We start from the raw sequence: 17,557 nt of genomic DNA on the forward strand, positions 1-17,557 counted from the left end.
CGACTGACCGCCATGTTTAAAGCACGCTGCATTAACTTAAGTTCTATCAACTATTTTGTTAGTTTTTCAGCGTTCAACTTGTGTTTAAACAATTTTTTACGTTCTCATTATTATTGTCACATGCCTTCAAAGAGGTTCATGTATATTTATTTTGTTAAAAGTAAAATATAAGAGTAATTATAATTCGACCTTGACCGCAACTTTGAACGGGTATAGATAACTCAGTGACTGAACAAAAAAAACTAAAGATAATGTTCAGAGTATGAATTTAGAGTACATCGCTGCAATGGTATTTTCTTCGACCACATTTTGAATAAATTACACGAGTGTTAAATACATGTAAGATGAAAAATGGTAACTTTCAAGTTATATTAAAGTCGCCACGCACCTTTTTTACGTTATATTTGTAATCGTAATAAAGAATTAAACGTTTTATTCATATATATACTAAACTATTTATGAATAGATAGACTTTACAATAGGTACAGTCAGGTGCTTAAATAACTGTACAATTACATACGCAACTTGTACCTTCGGTTACAAAAATGTGCATTCACGTATTCGTCAATATTTGTGTAGTAAGGTCGGTAGTACACAGACGTGTTAGTCTATGGACATTTTTGAATCCGAAGGTGTATAAAAGTTTGTAAAGCTTTAAAAGTTGGTATACATAGTTATGCTGACTGTACATCTATGAGATAAAATTCTGTTAACACGTGTGGTTTTTGTTGTTAACTTTGCAAAACAAACGAAATGTCTTATTTCTCAGTATTCTGCAGAGGGCATCACTTTGGTTTTCAAACTCCATGGTATATATTGTCCCACATGTTCTTACAGTTTTCCTTATAAGGTATGTTACAAAACATAGTCAATTTACAATATACGTTTTATGTATGAATATATGATTATTGTTTTTAGACCGAACTTCAAATAATTACAGTTGAGTCTAAGTGAAAGGTGGTCTAAAGATAGATGTTTTTTGTCAGTGTTTTTTTACCAATCAAATAATTAGATTAATAACTAATATGAAAGTATTAGACCGTGAATTGTCTTTAATTTGGAGGTTAGCATGTCACGAACACAAGTCCAAACGTCCAACGCAAAGATTTTTGTTTATTATTCTCCGCAAAATAAAACGGAACTCACCGAAACCGTAACATGAGAACGACATATCATACTAATATTATAATTACGAAAGTTTGGATGGATTGATGTTTGTTAGAGTTTGTAGCGTAAACGGCTGAACGGATTTCGATGTAATTTGGTACAGGCGTAGAGGATAGTCTGGAGGAACACATAGGCTACTCACTTTTGTTTTTTTTTTAATTCCACGTGGACGGAATAGCGGGCAAAAGCTAGTTTTAATTGTAAATTGCATGTTATTAAATAAATTTCAAAATATATTATTATAATTAAATACTGGCACAACAGAGGATATTTCGCAGGAGATAAAAACAAAAAATTCAAGGTTCCACTACATATTAAAAACTGAGAAAACCCAAAGGTATTAAGCGCCAAGCAAAATGGCGGGGAATTCCAAATTCTTGTATAAGAATTAATAGCCTTATTTTATACGCGGATTAGATGACGTCTGACATCAACAAAATATTAAACGCTTAAGTCGCAATATCACATTGCCCACTATTTTAAATTCAACTAATAGCATAGTAGGATGTTTTTTTTACTAACAATCTTACTAATATTATAAATGCGAAAGTTTTGATAGACAGATGGTTGGATGGATAGATGTTATTAAAGTTTGTAGCCTAAACTGCTGAACGGATTAAATTCGGAATAGAAGTAGAGGATAGTCTGGTAAAACACATAAGCTACCTATTTTGTTTTTTTATACCATACAGACGAAGACTTGGGCGAAAGCTAGTGCGATATAAAATGTTATCTTCGGCTTAAACATCGATTATAACAAACGAACTTATTTTACTTTCAAAAACAGCTTTAATTGTTAGCAAAATCCACTAATTCTGAACTTCAGAAAGGTTTATTACTCTCATAGGTTTTGTACATTAAGTCGTAATAATACATAAGTTATTTATAGTAATGTTAATAAGCAATTTAAACGCTGAGTGTGATACGTACACGTCGTTAGAACTAGAGGAAATGGCTTGTGAACAAACTTGAATATTTAAAATCATATTCAATCAAAACACAACCGGAAACAAACGCTTTCTATTATATTGCTTGTTTCCGTCTTATTTTTTATGATTGATACGTTAACATTTAACAGAATACTAAGTTTAAAGATAGGGTCGGTTGTAGCATAACCGACGCCCTTGGACTTTCACATCATTTCCATCTGGAACTCAGACCCACACGGAAAAAGGCGCCCTTTATATCCGATGCCCTGGGCGGCTGTCCCATTTACCTATCCTCTCTCTTCTTCTCTCTTTAAGTGCCTCTCCATTAATAGAGGTTGGCCGTCAGCTCAGCGAACTTTTTCCGGTCTTGTGCCAAGCGAAAAAGGTGTTCTACGCTGGCAATATTCGTCCACTCCCTGATATTTCGCAACCACGATTTCTTTCTTCTTCCAGCGCGTCTTTTTCCTGCAATTTTGCCCATCTTAATTAGTTGAAGAAGGCCGTATTCCTCATGTCGCAAAATATGGCCTAGATAGGCGATAGATTACCTATCCTAATGCCCTTAATGTGTCAAGACGTTAGCGAACGAAGCGTTACGTTAACGAATTAATTTGGTGTTGACTTACATAGTCCCTAAGAATGTGAGAAGTAACAATTTGTTTGCGTATAATTTAATGATCAGTGGAAACCAACTGTAGACGAGATATTTAATGAAATTGATAGTTTTATCAAACAAAAGCACTTTGTGATGATTCTCGATGACGTCTTTGTAATCTTATCATTGCTTCATTGTATACTGCAGCCCTGAACTCTGTGACGTCAGCCGAAGCTATGACCCGGTCTTTGACTTTGACAGGCATTTTAACATATACATTACATTTACTAAGAATCTTAGTTAAGGAAACAATATATTACTTTATCAGAGTTTTCATATCAGTTAAAAGAATAGAATTGCGTCACTTTTCACTTTCATTCAAACTCCACGGTTTTTCATTTAAAATATCTTGGTCGAGAATGTATTTTTAAAGTATATAGAATACGGCAAACCAATTTACATATAATGATTATTTCACAGTTTCTAAGTGATAAACCAAAACATCTTTATCCCATGGTAGCGTAGACACAGGTTTCCTTACAAAATTTTTACATCTCTCAATGTTTAATAATTGTTCGAATGTTCTCGAATGCCATTTTGTTTTACACTTCAACGTTGTTTTTTTTAAATGCGCATTGAAATGCGAATTAAAATTTATGTGAAAACAAAACGCGTTATCATTGTGTACAAATACAGGTTTCCTCATTTTGGACTTATTACAATGACGCTACGATTTTTTTTTAATTTCTGTCACTTCTCTTGTGTTGTATTTGTATGGAATATTTATGGAAATTAATGGAAATTATCAACATAATTAGCACGACAAAAAACGTCCGTTCTTTTTTATATTCTCAGGCATTTGGTCGTTGCTTATAAATTCAAATTCGTATCCAAATTTACTTCTTCCAATAATTATAATACAGGCGTGTAATATAAATATTTAAAGTGTTTGTTTCATTCTTCTATTCATTGAGAACTTTCTAGGTTTTGGGACATGCAAGAATTCGATCCAAATTGGCTAATGGCACCATTACTATCAAATCATTTTTCACAAGCGTATTAAAATACAAGCTTTATTGCGGCTCACAACTTAAAATATAGATGCGATCAAAATACGGATAGCGACATTCCAACTCTTACTTTAATCTGCACTGTGCCCATCAATAGGCGCAGAGATGCGGTCGCAGCTTACAACGAGCCGCCGTTAATTTTGAATCACATAATACTTATATACTTTTCCCATGTCATTGTATTCGATAATAACGTGTCCTCATAAGGAATGCGTTAAGGCCCCATAGCTCGTGACTCTTCCGATCAGTATGCTTAGACATTACTGTTTATTGTGTTTGAAAGTCATGTAATATTACGCCTTCGATGTAACACAAATGTAGGACATAAGTGACGTTTAATGTTTAGAAAGAAAAGCTCTATCGAGTAATTTGTTTATATTAAACTGTAGTTATCTAAATGTAATGGGACATTGGATTTAAATTAAGTTTAGAATTAGTGTCTTGTTAGAATTATGTGCTAATTTTTTTATTAACCATGTTAGTAATAGTTTTCTTTTTGTCATTGATAGAGAGCGAAAATTTGACAACTTATAAAATCCTGTAAAATCAATTTATTGATTTCATATTACATATTTTTATTACCATCAACATTCTAGTGATAAAATTGTATACAGTACAAAATAGGAAGAGGAAATAAAGCAATTTTATCAATAATATGTATCAGCAAATAGCTAGAGTATCGTTTACATAAGAAAAACACGAGAAACATGATTTATCTTAACACAGAATTCCGTCTAGAAACTTTAGAGATACTGACGCGATGTAATTGTGTTACTCCATTTTACATAATTGGAAAATGTAAATCACCATATTGTCAATGTCGCCGCCGCAAAACTACGTTGTAATTAAACAGACTACGTCGTGGGCAGCATTTAGGCTAACAATAGGTCTTCGTTCTACATATTTCGAGAATTTTAACAATTATTAACAAAAGTCTACGTAAAAACATTTGAAAGATGGTTCATTGTTCATGTTAGATTCATCATTGTTTTTCTCTTATGACGTCATGCAATGCTGTATTTTTGAATATTAAGGTTAGATGTTGAACCGTGACTAAATTTGGATGGCTACAAAGGCAAAGGAAGACCGGAGTATGGATGGATTGTGTGAAAGAGGATAAGCTTAAGGGAGTGGATTCAGATATGACGGCTGATAGAGATGTATGGAGCAGCACATACTGTGCTGACCCTCCCTTTTTTTTATAACATAAGGTGGCAAACGAGCAAGCGACCGCCTGAAGCCGCCAAAATGGCGAAGCGACCGCTGCCCATAGACATCCGCGATCGCAGATGCGTTGCCTACCCTTATCCGACGGAGGAGAGGACGCACATAAAGAGGATATTGCCCCTTCCTATGCATCGCCTCCACCGTCAAATCCACTTCCCCTTCCCATCCTCTCCTTATAAGAAAAGGGTGGTAAAGAGAAAGGGACTTAAATTAGGCCTCCGGCACCACACTCATCAGACGAAACACGGAATTGCTTCCATTTCACCCCTGTCTTCTGTTTGGTCGTGGTATTACACCGAGCGTGCCGGCCCTGCAGTGCTAAGATGTTAAAGCGGGCACTACCACAGTTAAAGTCAAGTATAAGAGATGGACCCTATGGATAAGGGCAAGTTGATGATGATGATGATGATGATGATGATGATGTTTAAGGGTGACAATTCTTTTGTAATCCGATGCAAAATTGTGGTCAATCTCAGATGCGGTGTCAATGACACTGAGTCGAGGGACGGACTGTTCAGAGAATAAATTCATTTAATTCTCCTTTTCGTAATCAATCATCAAAAAGCCCTGCAGGACGCCACTGTTTTATTTTGTGATTGTTATCAATTTCTTCGAAGTATTTTGCTTCGTTCTGAAATATGTGTGCAGAAAGAGATTATTAAAATTTGTATGCGTAAATCTTTTTCGAATTTCAAAATCAAGAGAATGAAAGAACTTAAGCTTTATTCATTTAAAAATACCTACTTATTTAATAACAATTCTATTCATGAATACTTTAATACTAATATTATAAATGTGAAAGTTTAGATGGATGGATGGATGGATAGATGGATGTTTGTTAGAGTTTGTAGCCTAAACGGCTGAAGAGATCTCGATGAAATTTAGCATATATGTAGAAGATAGTCTGGAAGAACACATTGGCTACTTGCTTGCTTATTTATTCCGCGCGGACGGAGTCGCTGGCAAAAGCTAGTATTGAATAAGGCAGTTAAATAGATAGTCAAATAATTTAGAAAATGAATAATCCTAACAACAAAAGTTTTTGAATGAATATCAATTACACTAATGATTGCTCTAATTCGTTCGTCTTTTAATTTGTACAAATAAACAATCTCTTTAAGACAAACGGTACTAAATTAGTTAATCGAATAATTGTAAGTAAATACCAACTACTAAAATCCATATAGTTTCTATCAAGTGTCTTTATTGAATTTTCCTTGTGTTACGAAACGGTAATTCCCATAAAACAACTTCTACGTTAACTACGTAGTGCGTGTACAAATCTTGTTATCTACTCATAGGAAACTGCTACGGTGTGGGGTTAGGACATATTTTGTGTGACAATTTTCCTTGTACAAAATTTAACGATATCGAATTAAACCGAATAATAATACGCACTTGTTTCTTGATGTTATTTAATTATTTGTTATCCAAACAGGAAATTTTTACCGCATATATATTTGTTAAGGTATTACAATAAAAATTTTATTTATTTAGATTAATTAGTACATTAAGAATGTTTTTTTAAACTGTATTTATACACAGAAGCTATATATAGTTATAAAACAAGCTTAAGAGCTAATTGGCCTAAAGAAAAATGCTTAGTTCTTTGTTAAACAATCTAAGAAGGGCTACTTATACCGTTACTAATTATATATTTGAAGTTCTAATTAATGAGCGGACATTCCGATCTACAATAACTCCGGAAAACTTCAAGTTCAAAATGTAACCGTTGGTTTCCACTATCGAGATTATTATGAAAATAATATTCTTTTGTCGCAGTTTTCTTAGATGGAATAAAAGAGATGGCAATATATAGGGATCTGTTAGTGGTATGAGTGATAACCTACGCTTAGTTATGTTTAGTTACGCGAGATCCTCTTGTCACGCTAGTGATTCTTTTGTTTTACAAAAATACAGATAATTTGTGTACTTGTGTATTTTGAAGTAGATGTGTTCTTGGAAAATGTATTTGCACTTAATTACTAATTACGGTTTAAATACAACTGTAGATAATATAACTTTAGAAGAATTATGTCCTGAATATTGAAATTCGTATTAAATCTTTTAATGAAATCAAGAGTTAGTCACACAATGAATGTTGACCCCTTTCTAATGCCGATTTTAATATAAATCTGAATATTGATACGTTACGCAAACAAGGTCGCGGGTATTAACTAGTTTTGATTAAATGAAAGAATTTAATCTTCAACTTAGTATGCTCAGACAACGGAGTAAATAATATTATAATTTTACAGAATTCTTCTTGGTAATAAGAAAAGTACGTTTCTTATGATCTTTTAATAAGGTTGAGTAAGGACGCAGTGCAAATGTTCCGGTCTCCGAGTATAATGCAATTCAAACTTTACGACTGTTTTCAATTGCCAAAGAGAAGCTGCGCTAAACAAAACTAGAGTATCGGCAGCGGAGGAACACGGAGGCGGGAGCACACACCCAACGCTAGTTTTCATTTTCTGTAGTCACCCACCTACGAAGGTATCCGCTTGCTATAAAGCTGTCATAAAGTTTGAATATTATAATATATCCGCTTCGCATATTTGTTATTTATTCAATCGCAAATGTTACATTTCCTCAAAGCTTGATCTTTGATACGACAACTTCCTCGTATGTGTTGTCTCTACTTAATTAAATTACTGTTTATTTCTAATTTAAGCGACATGATTTATTTCTAATAATATTGTACTTCGTAATGAAGAAAACAGACAGGCACTGATTTCTGTTCCGGTTCGTTCCACGGAGATCCTGGAACCCTCATCTATTGCAATAGTGGCTTGCGTTCGCAGGTTTTTTAGTGGGTACAAACCTCACATAATCCTGTCTTCCCAGAACGAAGAATCCTTTTGAAGATTCCTTGCCGATGCCAAAAAAGGCAAAGACATCTATTGGTAAGGTCTTTCACTCATTTACGTTATGATAATATTTGATTTTATTGCCTTATTGAATAACGTTGATGTACAGCACAACCTTAGAAAAGCCTTGGCACTCTTGTTCAATCTGAAGGAAACTTTTGTTATTTCAGAGTATATGTTTGAAATAAAAAAAGTTTAGGGTCTATTGATTTAGCGTTAGAGAGAGGAGGTATGCGCCTTTATTTTTATTTTTTTTATTATATTTAAGTTATATTTAATAGCTTTAGCTGTTACAGCGAAGGTCATTACAGGACAAATTCGTTCTCACTTTTTTGTTCTGGCAATAAATCATTAATTTGTAAGAATTTGTCTGGTGCAAGTCTGTGGTTGTATTACATCATTCATTATGAAACTTCGTAATTGTCTGTTGTTTCAGTTACGTCTTTAATAACATCTGCATTGCTGTGTGTGTTAGTAAAACAATATGTAAATGTGTGCCGACTCGTCAATGGAAGGCGTGTCGTGACGTAGTTGTCGTCAGAGTATATCGTGTGGTTGTCCGTGGTAGAGGTGTTGAGGCGTCTTGTTTCTGCATCGGTTTGTTTATTTTTAGTCGCATGTATCGCACGGGCACGAGGAATGTGTCTACAACCGTTATAGGCGGCTCGTTATACTGGCGCTACTCACCTTCTGAGGTTAAGGAGCGCTTACACTAATAAAAAAACATTTCGCTGACGTTATATCAACAAATACGAGTAGCACTCATCTAATAATTCACTTTGTAGACATTCATAAATACGTTATTAGGAAAAATACCTATTTACTGTTTATTGATACTCAATAAGAGGTTTTTGCTTTCAAAACTAAACGTTAGTATAATAATTACTTATGTTACTCGTAAATCATTTTGGCACAACAACTGTAAACATGTATAATACTTAAATTGAAAATTTTAGCTGTCGAATAATAGATATAAAATGGTACATTACCTACAATTAATTATACCAATTAACAAGCTTTGAGTGTCAAAAATATTTTTATCTGACAACCTTTGCCTACTTTATATATTTTAAAGACGGATTTTCATACACGCCTCACTATCACAGGTGGTTACCCGCTATAATATACTAAGCTAAAATAAAATCTTATGTTAATATTAGATTTATGTAATTGTAATTTGTAAGAGATCGAGTAAGACTCATTTAATTTAGGCGAAACCAATGGAATTTATGCCTTCAACATATCCGCGTAACGTATACGAAGCGACGCGACACACAACACATTAGATGAAAACTTTTTCGTCCACTTAGGCACTTACACGTGCCGTGAAAATTAGTAAAAAATTGTATAATATGATCATATTTTGTGAACGCTCTTCAGAAATTGCGTCTTTCTTTAGGCGTTTTACTACACAAAAACTTGTTGGCCCTGAAAAGTTTTTATTCGTCTGCACGTTTAATGGGCGACGTAATTTCGTTGTAAAGTTACGTCTTATCAGTTTACAGCGCTGAGCCAATAAACTATGTGTCTTACATAATTTAAAGTAACTAACTGATGCTATAGTATTAACTCATAATATCTACATCATATTTGAGAAGAGTGCAAGTCCCAGATATGTCCCTCTCTTTTCTTTTATATCAATGACAGATTTTCAGAAAAATAGTTTACACAATTTTAGTGAAGTGCATTATACTTTCACACATGCTATCGAAACTATTACTCTCGATTTTTTCAAACCACGTTAACACTAAATTAAATGTGTCTTGTTAAATTAAATACATAATAACGTTTAAAGTTTTAATTCAAGTTCATTGCTATGACGACCTTGACTGACGCTAGTCGTTTAAACATGCATACATAATTTTCTGACTAGTTACAAGTTTCATTTAAAATTACAATAGGTATGTTTAAATGTAAGACATTTATTTCTTTCATTTATGTATGACCAACGCATATGTTTACTTTCAGTAGAGTAGAGGACTTTTAGTTGACGCGTAACAGTTTTTATACGTATTGAAAAGTATTTTACCTAAACTATGTTTGAAAAACACACACAAGAAGGCCTGTTCACATCTATTTTGTTCTTGTATCAATAAATTACGCCGTAATTTTTGCAGGAATTTTCACGGCTACTGATCCAGTACTGTGTGAGTGTTAGCCGAGTGGAGGCATTACGTCCAGATCATTGTTCCGTGTCCGACAAGGCCGGCTGATGTAACGCAGGCAATAGTTGCACGAGCTTGCGGTCAAAGACCTTGTCCGCGTTCACGTTATCGATATAGACATCGATAACGCGATCGCACATCACTATTTATCCCGTTGAAGTAGCTGTGAATGTGAGGACACGGTTTTTATGCCACGGATCGTGAACAACACGGTAATAAAATGGGAAATGCACAATTGGGGTTTAATAACGTTAACTTGTTAATTGTATCTTCAATTGATTCTTTCTTAATTAATCATTAATTTACCGATTTTTTTATAATGCAGCTCAAGGGTTTTGTCGAACTTGTCCTCGATGAAATTTATAAACGTCAGAACACTAGAAGGGCTGCTTAGTCATAAATTAATCATAAGAAAAAGGATGGGGAGGAAAAGGGACCAAAGTTGGGCCTCCGGCAAAGTCGTATGGGAACAGCTAGTAATAAATAAAACAGTTTGTACATCATACTATGTTTTATTCTGTAATCCATCAATTACAACCTTTAACAAATGTCTTAACTTGTATAGAATTTTAAATAACCTAATCCGGTTTAAAACAATTGAAAGCTACCACTTTATTTACAAAACATTGATACATTTTAACTTTTTTGTTACAATTATTATTGTAGTAACATTTTGTGGTAAACACACATAACGTGTTTATCTTCAGATCGATCTATTATTAATTGCATCATCACTTCATGCTTACCACTTACTGACATTAAGTTCAACTCTTTTCTTTCTCTTATAGTTTTGCCAACGTTAGTTTTAAGCGGCGCTTACGCAGCGAAGTGTTTAAGATTCGTTTCAGTATTCGGCCATCAGTCCTATATTTCTTTAAGTCATACTGGTAACGGGTACACAATTAATGACAGTGCGAACGGATACTTTTACAGCTTCTCCATCCCTCTGTCATAAGGAGTACTTAAGGGCCAATATAAACCGTCGCAGATGTGGTGTTAAAAACATACACGATTAAATGAACTTTAATCTTACAATCTAAACAATTTTATAAAACAGTTATAAATGTCTAGATCTAGCCACGTCAAGGAACTGAACGTGCGAGGTCGAAACATTTGCCGAGCGGAAAACGACAGCCAGTGCTGTACCAGACAGACCTTCCTCTGATTTCATCGGAATTCATTGAAAGTGTTGAACTGCTGACGTAACAAATTAACCTGTTACAGTAGGCGCATGCGCTGCCATTGACAGGTCAATTGCTGCACAGAGTACACACAGATAGAGATCGCTCAGATTTATGTATCACTTGCTATCGCCTGGGACTCTGTCCGCGTGCAATTAAAAAAAAACAAAAGTGAATAGCCATTGTTTTGCAGGTTACATCTATGCAAAATTTAATTGAGATCCGTTCAACAGTTTAGGCTACACACTCTAACAAACATCCATCCATCTAAACTTTTGGATTTATTATATTAGTAAGATTGTGTAGGGGTAAGGCTGAGGTAAATGAATGAATTACTGTACCAATTCCCAGACTTATCTTTAATAAATAGAAACCAACACTTAAGTCTATAAAATTAATATAAAACCAAATTAGATATAGAATAACAATACAAACGACAGCTGCACTCACGATTAATTGTAACTTTCCTTGTAAACTAGTTCAAAAGCCTTGCTATTTGATTTGTTTATTGTCGATTGTTCTCTATTTACTTGGAAATATGTAAGTAACGCGATACCCAGTTAGTTCTAACTAAATGTTAAAATTTTTAGATTATTCATATTAATTACAGTAATAAAATATACTAATTAAATAAAATAATTAGCATTTAACTTCAATATTTAAATAATGTCTAAACAACATAAGAAAAGTAGGTTAGCTCTGTCAATTAAAATTATCAGTGAGACGTAACATTTCATGCATTGCTTATTATGTTTATTTGCATTATGTGGGCTCATTTGTATCGTAGTTTAATAAAGCAATAGTTATAAAAATTTCATTATCTCAATTATGGAAATAATCATATTAATTGACACAATTTTCTCTTGCGCCTTTTTCCTGTGTAGAATAATATAACTCTCTTACTTAAACAATTGATAAAAAGTATTGATTGAAACTGTCTATAATATAGGTGCTCTGTATATAGTAAAAATGATTTAGCTTCACAGTTAATGACATTGTGCGATACACGAGACTTGTAGCGATTAACCTGGGGGTCAGACAAACGCAAATTGTCCAGTCACTAACAAATGCCATTTTGTATCTAGATGTATATCAAACGTATGACGTAATTATGGTAGGTCATTTCGTTATATTCGTTACAATTAGGTTACCTTGAGAGGTTTTTCGCGATATAATCAGGCAATGATGAACTTTGTTATCTCCGAGTGTGACCGGATTCGCCAGCTATCTTCGGTGACTGTGTATTGAGATATTAATTTATAAGTTAGTTTAAAAAATAACATAGACGAACTAGTAGGTACAATCTATACTTCTACTCCATACTATTATAATAAAGCGTAAACACACACTTCTTTGTTGCCTAAGATGCCAGCAACTACAGCATATTTTTGAATATTTCTTTTTTTAATAAAAAGCCCTACACTTACGTCACGCTTTAGTCTATATATTTCACGCCATCAAACTCAGGGGGTAAATATTTTGGATAAAAAGCCTAATGTAGGAAAGAGACCGTAAGTTGCTGCCAACATCAAGGAAGAAGGTTGCCTTGGTTTGTCATAATGTTATGTCATTTTGACATTTGCAATTGATCATTTGACACATGTAAAGAATAAAATATTTTTTTATAATTTTATGCGAATGAAGTAGCACGGGAACAGCTATTTATTAATATTTGTAGGGGAAGCGAGACTCGGCATTATTTAGTACTTTATGTTTCTGTTTTTTCAGTTGGCATATTTCCACGTGATGTTACTAAATACGGTAGTTATAAAATAAAACAACTAGTGTCAGTCATCATCATTTAATGAATCATTTATTTACAAAAGTCTCGGTGGACATAACAATCAGCTGTGGAGCGACTTGCGCGGTACACACTGTTTGCAAACGGTTCAAACATAATGCAATAAAAAAAAATATTTTCAATCATCGTAATTGTACATGTTGCATGTAAAAACTACACAGAAAAAAAATACATCAAGATTATTTTAAAATATTAAGCATGCAAAAATTATTTTCAGGAATCGTGAATTTGTGTTTACAAATAATGTTCGTAAGATACGGGATACGACATTATATTTGTAAAAACCCCGGCAATTTAAAGTTATTTTGTCTATAAATTTACTAGTCGATTTGATGACACAGATTACTCCATTGTATTACAGCGTAGCTGAGAGGAGACTTCATCTCCTATAATTTTTTCTCCTGAAAATTCATTTATAATTAAGCGCTTAAATAAATTCAATTATAAATAAAATATGATTTTATCAAACTTTTCCGTAATTCAAGATGACTTCATAGAACTTAAACATTAAAATATTATTTTGAATAATTAATCAAGCAAAAGTACCATAATTTATATTTGATAGCATAACAATGTACGTAATTCCGCTTAAAAATATATATAAACAAAACTTCACAATATAACGCAAACATACAAAATCATCATAATTGTTTCTAACAATTTTTTTTTTAAAAAGCAAATAATTCACTCTAAAAAACAATTTACACTAAAAAAAATTACAAATGATTTATAACATTTAATTTGAACCTTTTGCAAAATACATAATAAAATTGCTTTCAGCCAATACTGCGTATAAAATAATTAAAAAAAAAAAATCCTGCAAATTGATTCAAGCACCAAGCGAGCGGTGATTACAATTCATTACTAAATGGCTCATTTGAAAAATTGTAATTAAATAACACGATTTCCTTTAGAATAGGATTTATCAGATTTCTAAATCACAAATACTTATCTTATCTGGAAAATTATAAAATTAATATATAAATTAAAATAATTCAATTGTTAATTGCAATTAAATTTTGCCAAACACTGCTTTTTAATACGTTATGTTTACAAACAATTTATTATTTGTTTATTATAATAGATTTATTTATGATAAGGCGTTACATTTCTTGTGAAAAAAAAAAATATTTTACATTGAATAGGTAGTTTTATGATTCAAATTATTGTTTGTTTAAAATCTCATTTGAAATTGAAGTGTTTGTAAAAAGATATTTTTGACATGGGCGAAGATTTTCGGTACTATTTTTTTATTATTTTTTAATTTAAATGTATATGGACTGCATAAGGTATACAATTTATTATACTTAGTCCTTGCTCGCTTAACTGACTTAACTTAGTGACAATTTATATCCCCATTCTTAACAACATAACACTTTTGGTTTTACATAAAGCTATAACAACATTTAACATTACTCAATAAATTTTGTTATCCATACATTTTTTTACATAAAATTACAATACACGAAATAACTTATAAACGAAAATTGTAACATTTACCATTATAAATTCATGTAATATGGATTGCTTCATAAAAGAAAACATTTTTACATATAGCATCTTTATCACATAATACTTTCGTCTGTCTAGACCTTTTTTTTATCTATCTAATCACGCTTAAAGTTAAATTATGCAAATTCCAACATATATATGTATGACAAAAATATATTATCTCCAAGATATATTGATAAAACTGGCAAGTACCCTACAGCATGAGTTTTTATTATATTTGGTATTAGATAATGCACAAGGAATTGACTTAGTGTTGCCTTTTGCATCTATCAGTACTATTTACATTGTAGTTGTTCATAAAATGGCACACTTTGGATTATACTTTAAAAAAGTCAATGGCTAAATAGTTTTATAATAAAAGTATACAGATATATTGAGTACCTTCTTCTGTTGAGAAGTTGGTCAAAAATTTAAAGTAAAGGTCATCGCGCAGTTATCTACTTTTTGCCTACCCTTGCACCATGCTTTCAAATCTGCGGTAACCTTTAATAGTGTACATAAAATCATGGTGGACACCAAATTGAAATATTGAAGAGAATTTTTTTATAGCAACACAAAAGAAAGATTTTAGTGAAATAAATCAATAAAATTGGAAATAGTTCATCATTATCAATAAAATATGGATTTTATTTGTGCAGGTTACCATATGTAAGAATACCAAACAATCTCGTACAAATTTTGTCGATGTCAGTAATACGTTCTCGCAATGTCACGCAAATATTCGTGATAGACCCTCAATATTAGGCCTCTTGCAAACTATATGCTATTCAGACACTACGTCAATATTACCATCCTGGTAGTTTATCAGTCTAATTGAAGTTTTTCAGTTCATAGACTTCAGAATAAAACATACGAATACTAAAAAGTTACAAATCATATTGAATTGAGTCTATGTCGCTGTTCGTTTTCGAACATTGTCAATTTAAAATCGGACTAGGTTTACTTTTACTTTTGATTTTTATCAAATTGTTTACGAAATCATTGCTGTTTTTTTTTAATGTTAATAGAAGAAATATGGAAACTTATAATTATTATTTTTTTATATTTTAAACGACATTAAGTACTAAAATTCTACTGTTTGCACAAATACTTGTCAATACCTTATTTTCTTTTAATACTTGCCAATAATTTTAATAATTAATGGACTCCATTAATTTTTTTTATGATTTTTCATACAATTTGAGTATTTTATTGCAACACTATACCGGTTAGAAATGGTAACAGTTAAAATGTACATATTTACAAAAGTTTTAGTGAAACAAGCTCTATGGAGGGATTTACTTAATAGGGTACAAAATTAGCAACTTATTAACTTAGCCAGTTATGACGTCAATTTTGTATTAGCCAATGATGTTTTAACACTTAAATAACTTCGCTATTTTGGCGAATTCCGGTAGTTTACTCATTATTTAATAGTGCATGCATTATTCTATAAAAAATATTAAGTAAGCAATCTTTTAGCTTCAATGTAAACATCAAGTTATTAATATTTTGTACATTTTCAATATAAAAAAGGGGAGTTTTGCCTTTTTTGTGCTGGTTAAATTAAAAAATAGCAGAAATTGTTTTTTTTAATATGGTCATAAAATCAAAATTGACGTAACTAGTTAAAACATCACATGCCAATAAAAAAAACCGTTTTTCTTATGAAATATTTTTGTACTTATCAACCCGTCGGTCTAGAATTTACGAAGCTTTTATTATACACAGACAAATTGAGCATTTTCTTATGAGTAAATTTCTTTTAATCGTAACTTCTAGAACAAAGGGTTTGAAGGCTGCTTCTAGCAATAAATAAAATGCCCAGTTAATGGTGTGACCATAAAATAAAAACATTTAGTAGATTTTTTCTACAAATCTGTTTACATATTTACAGTTTAGATTTTTTTTACGTTTTGTTCATTTTTAAAATAAACCACTAAATTAACAAACTGATAGTTATTTGTCAAAATACCTGAAAGAATAAATTTGCTCTTTATAACAATGCCATGAAGCTATTTGGATACTTTTTTTTCGCATAGCACTCTTAAATAATAATTCAAGATTATATTTTACTTGGACAAAATCTTTAGAGCAATTTTAAATTCATATACAAAGTTTTTTTTACATCCTCTTTGGGAGTTATTTTTTAATCAAAGTAAATAAAAGATTATCTACTTTCTTGCACTCTTATTACCTTTAATGTTTCCAAACAATAATCTAAGGATATTTTTAATTCAAAGGGTTCAGGGGTTTTATAATACACAGGACGGTATTTTATTCTTTATGTCATAGTGTTAAAGTACACATTTGTTTGACCGTTATCACGGATTTCTAAAGCACAATATCTTAATTCTTAGATTACTCAATGAGAAGCACTTTGGTCCTAAAGCATTGGTATTAAAGCATATTTTCGCATTGAGTCTTCTAAAATTTTTTTAGTTGAAGCCCATAGTGTTCCTTATTCATTGGTATTAGAGCACAATTTACCGTGACTTGTGATCTTTGACATTTTAGTGGTTCTTAAGTCTTGAGTCATTGCATGGTATTTTAAACTTTACGCTGTGGTATTAGAGCACACTTTTACTTTCGTGTCCTAGTTATAGTCATCGCATTTTTTGGTGTTAAACTACACTTTGACTTGATGTTTTGAGTCACTTCACGGTAATTTGGATTTTATGTGGAAGAGTTAGAGCACATTTCACGTTACATGTAGTAAATCAGTGCACGGTATTTTGAACTTTATCGCATGGTCTTAGAGTACACTTCACGTTGCACGTTCTAGAAATAGTCACCACACGGCATATTATTACACTTTCTCTTGATATTAGTTGTCACTGCACGGTATTATGAACTTTATACGGAGTTAAAGCACAATTCACGCTGCGTAATCTAGTAAGTCAGTGCACGGTATATTGAACTTTATCGTATGGTGTTAGAGCACATTTCACGCTTCGTGTTCTAGTAAGTCTCTGCACGGTATTTTGAACTTTATCGTATGGTCTTAGAGTACACTTTCGCGCTGCGTGCGCTCCGCGGGGCTGTGTGCGCTGTCGGGGCT

The 17,557-nt window shown here is 32.3% G+C and overlaps 1 protein-coding gene across 1 annotated transcript in view; it reads right to left on the reverse strand.

The window, feature by feature from the left end:
• Positions 1-17,500: 17,500 nt before the first annotated feature.
• Positions 17,501-17,557, reverse strand: part of LOC106102980 (monocarboxylate transporter 4) — a 36,743-nt gene continuing 36,686 nt past the window's right edge. Inside the window, exon 15 of the mRNA XM_013282606.1 lies at positions 17,501-17,555. Within this exon, the coding sequence (XP_013138060.1) occupies positions 17,501-17,555 (55 nt within the window). The remainder of the gene's footprint in view (positions 17,556-17,557) is intronic.

The sequence above is a fragment of the Papilio polytes genome, unplaced genomic scaffold, assembly GCF_000836215.1.
Source record: "Papilio polytes unplaced genomic scaffold, Ppol_1.0 DF823879.1, whole genome shotgun sequence".
Classification (NCBI taxonomy): Eukaryota; Metazoa; Arthropoda; class Insecta; order Lepidoptera; family Papilionidae; genus Papilio; species Papilio polytes.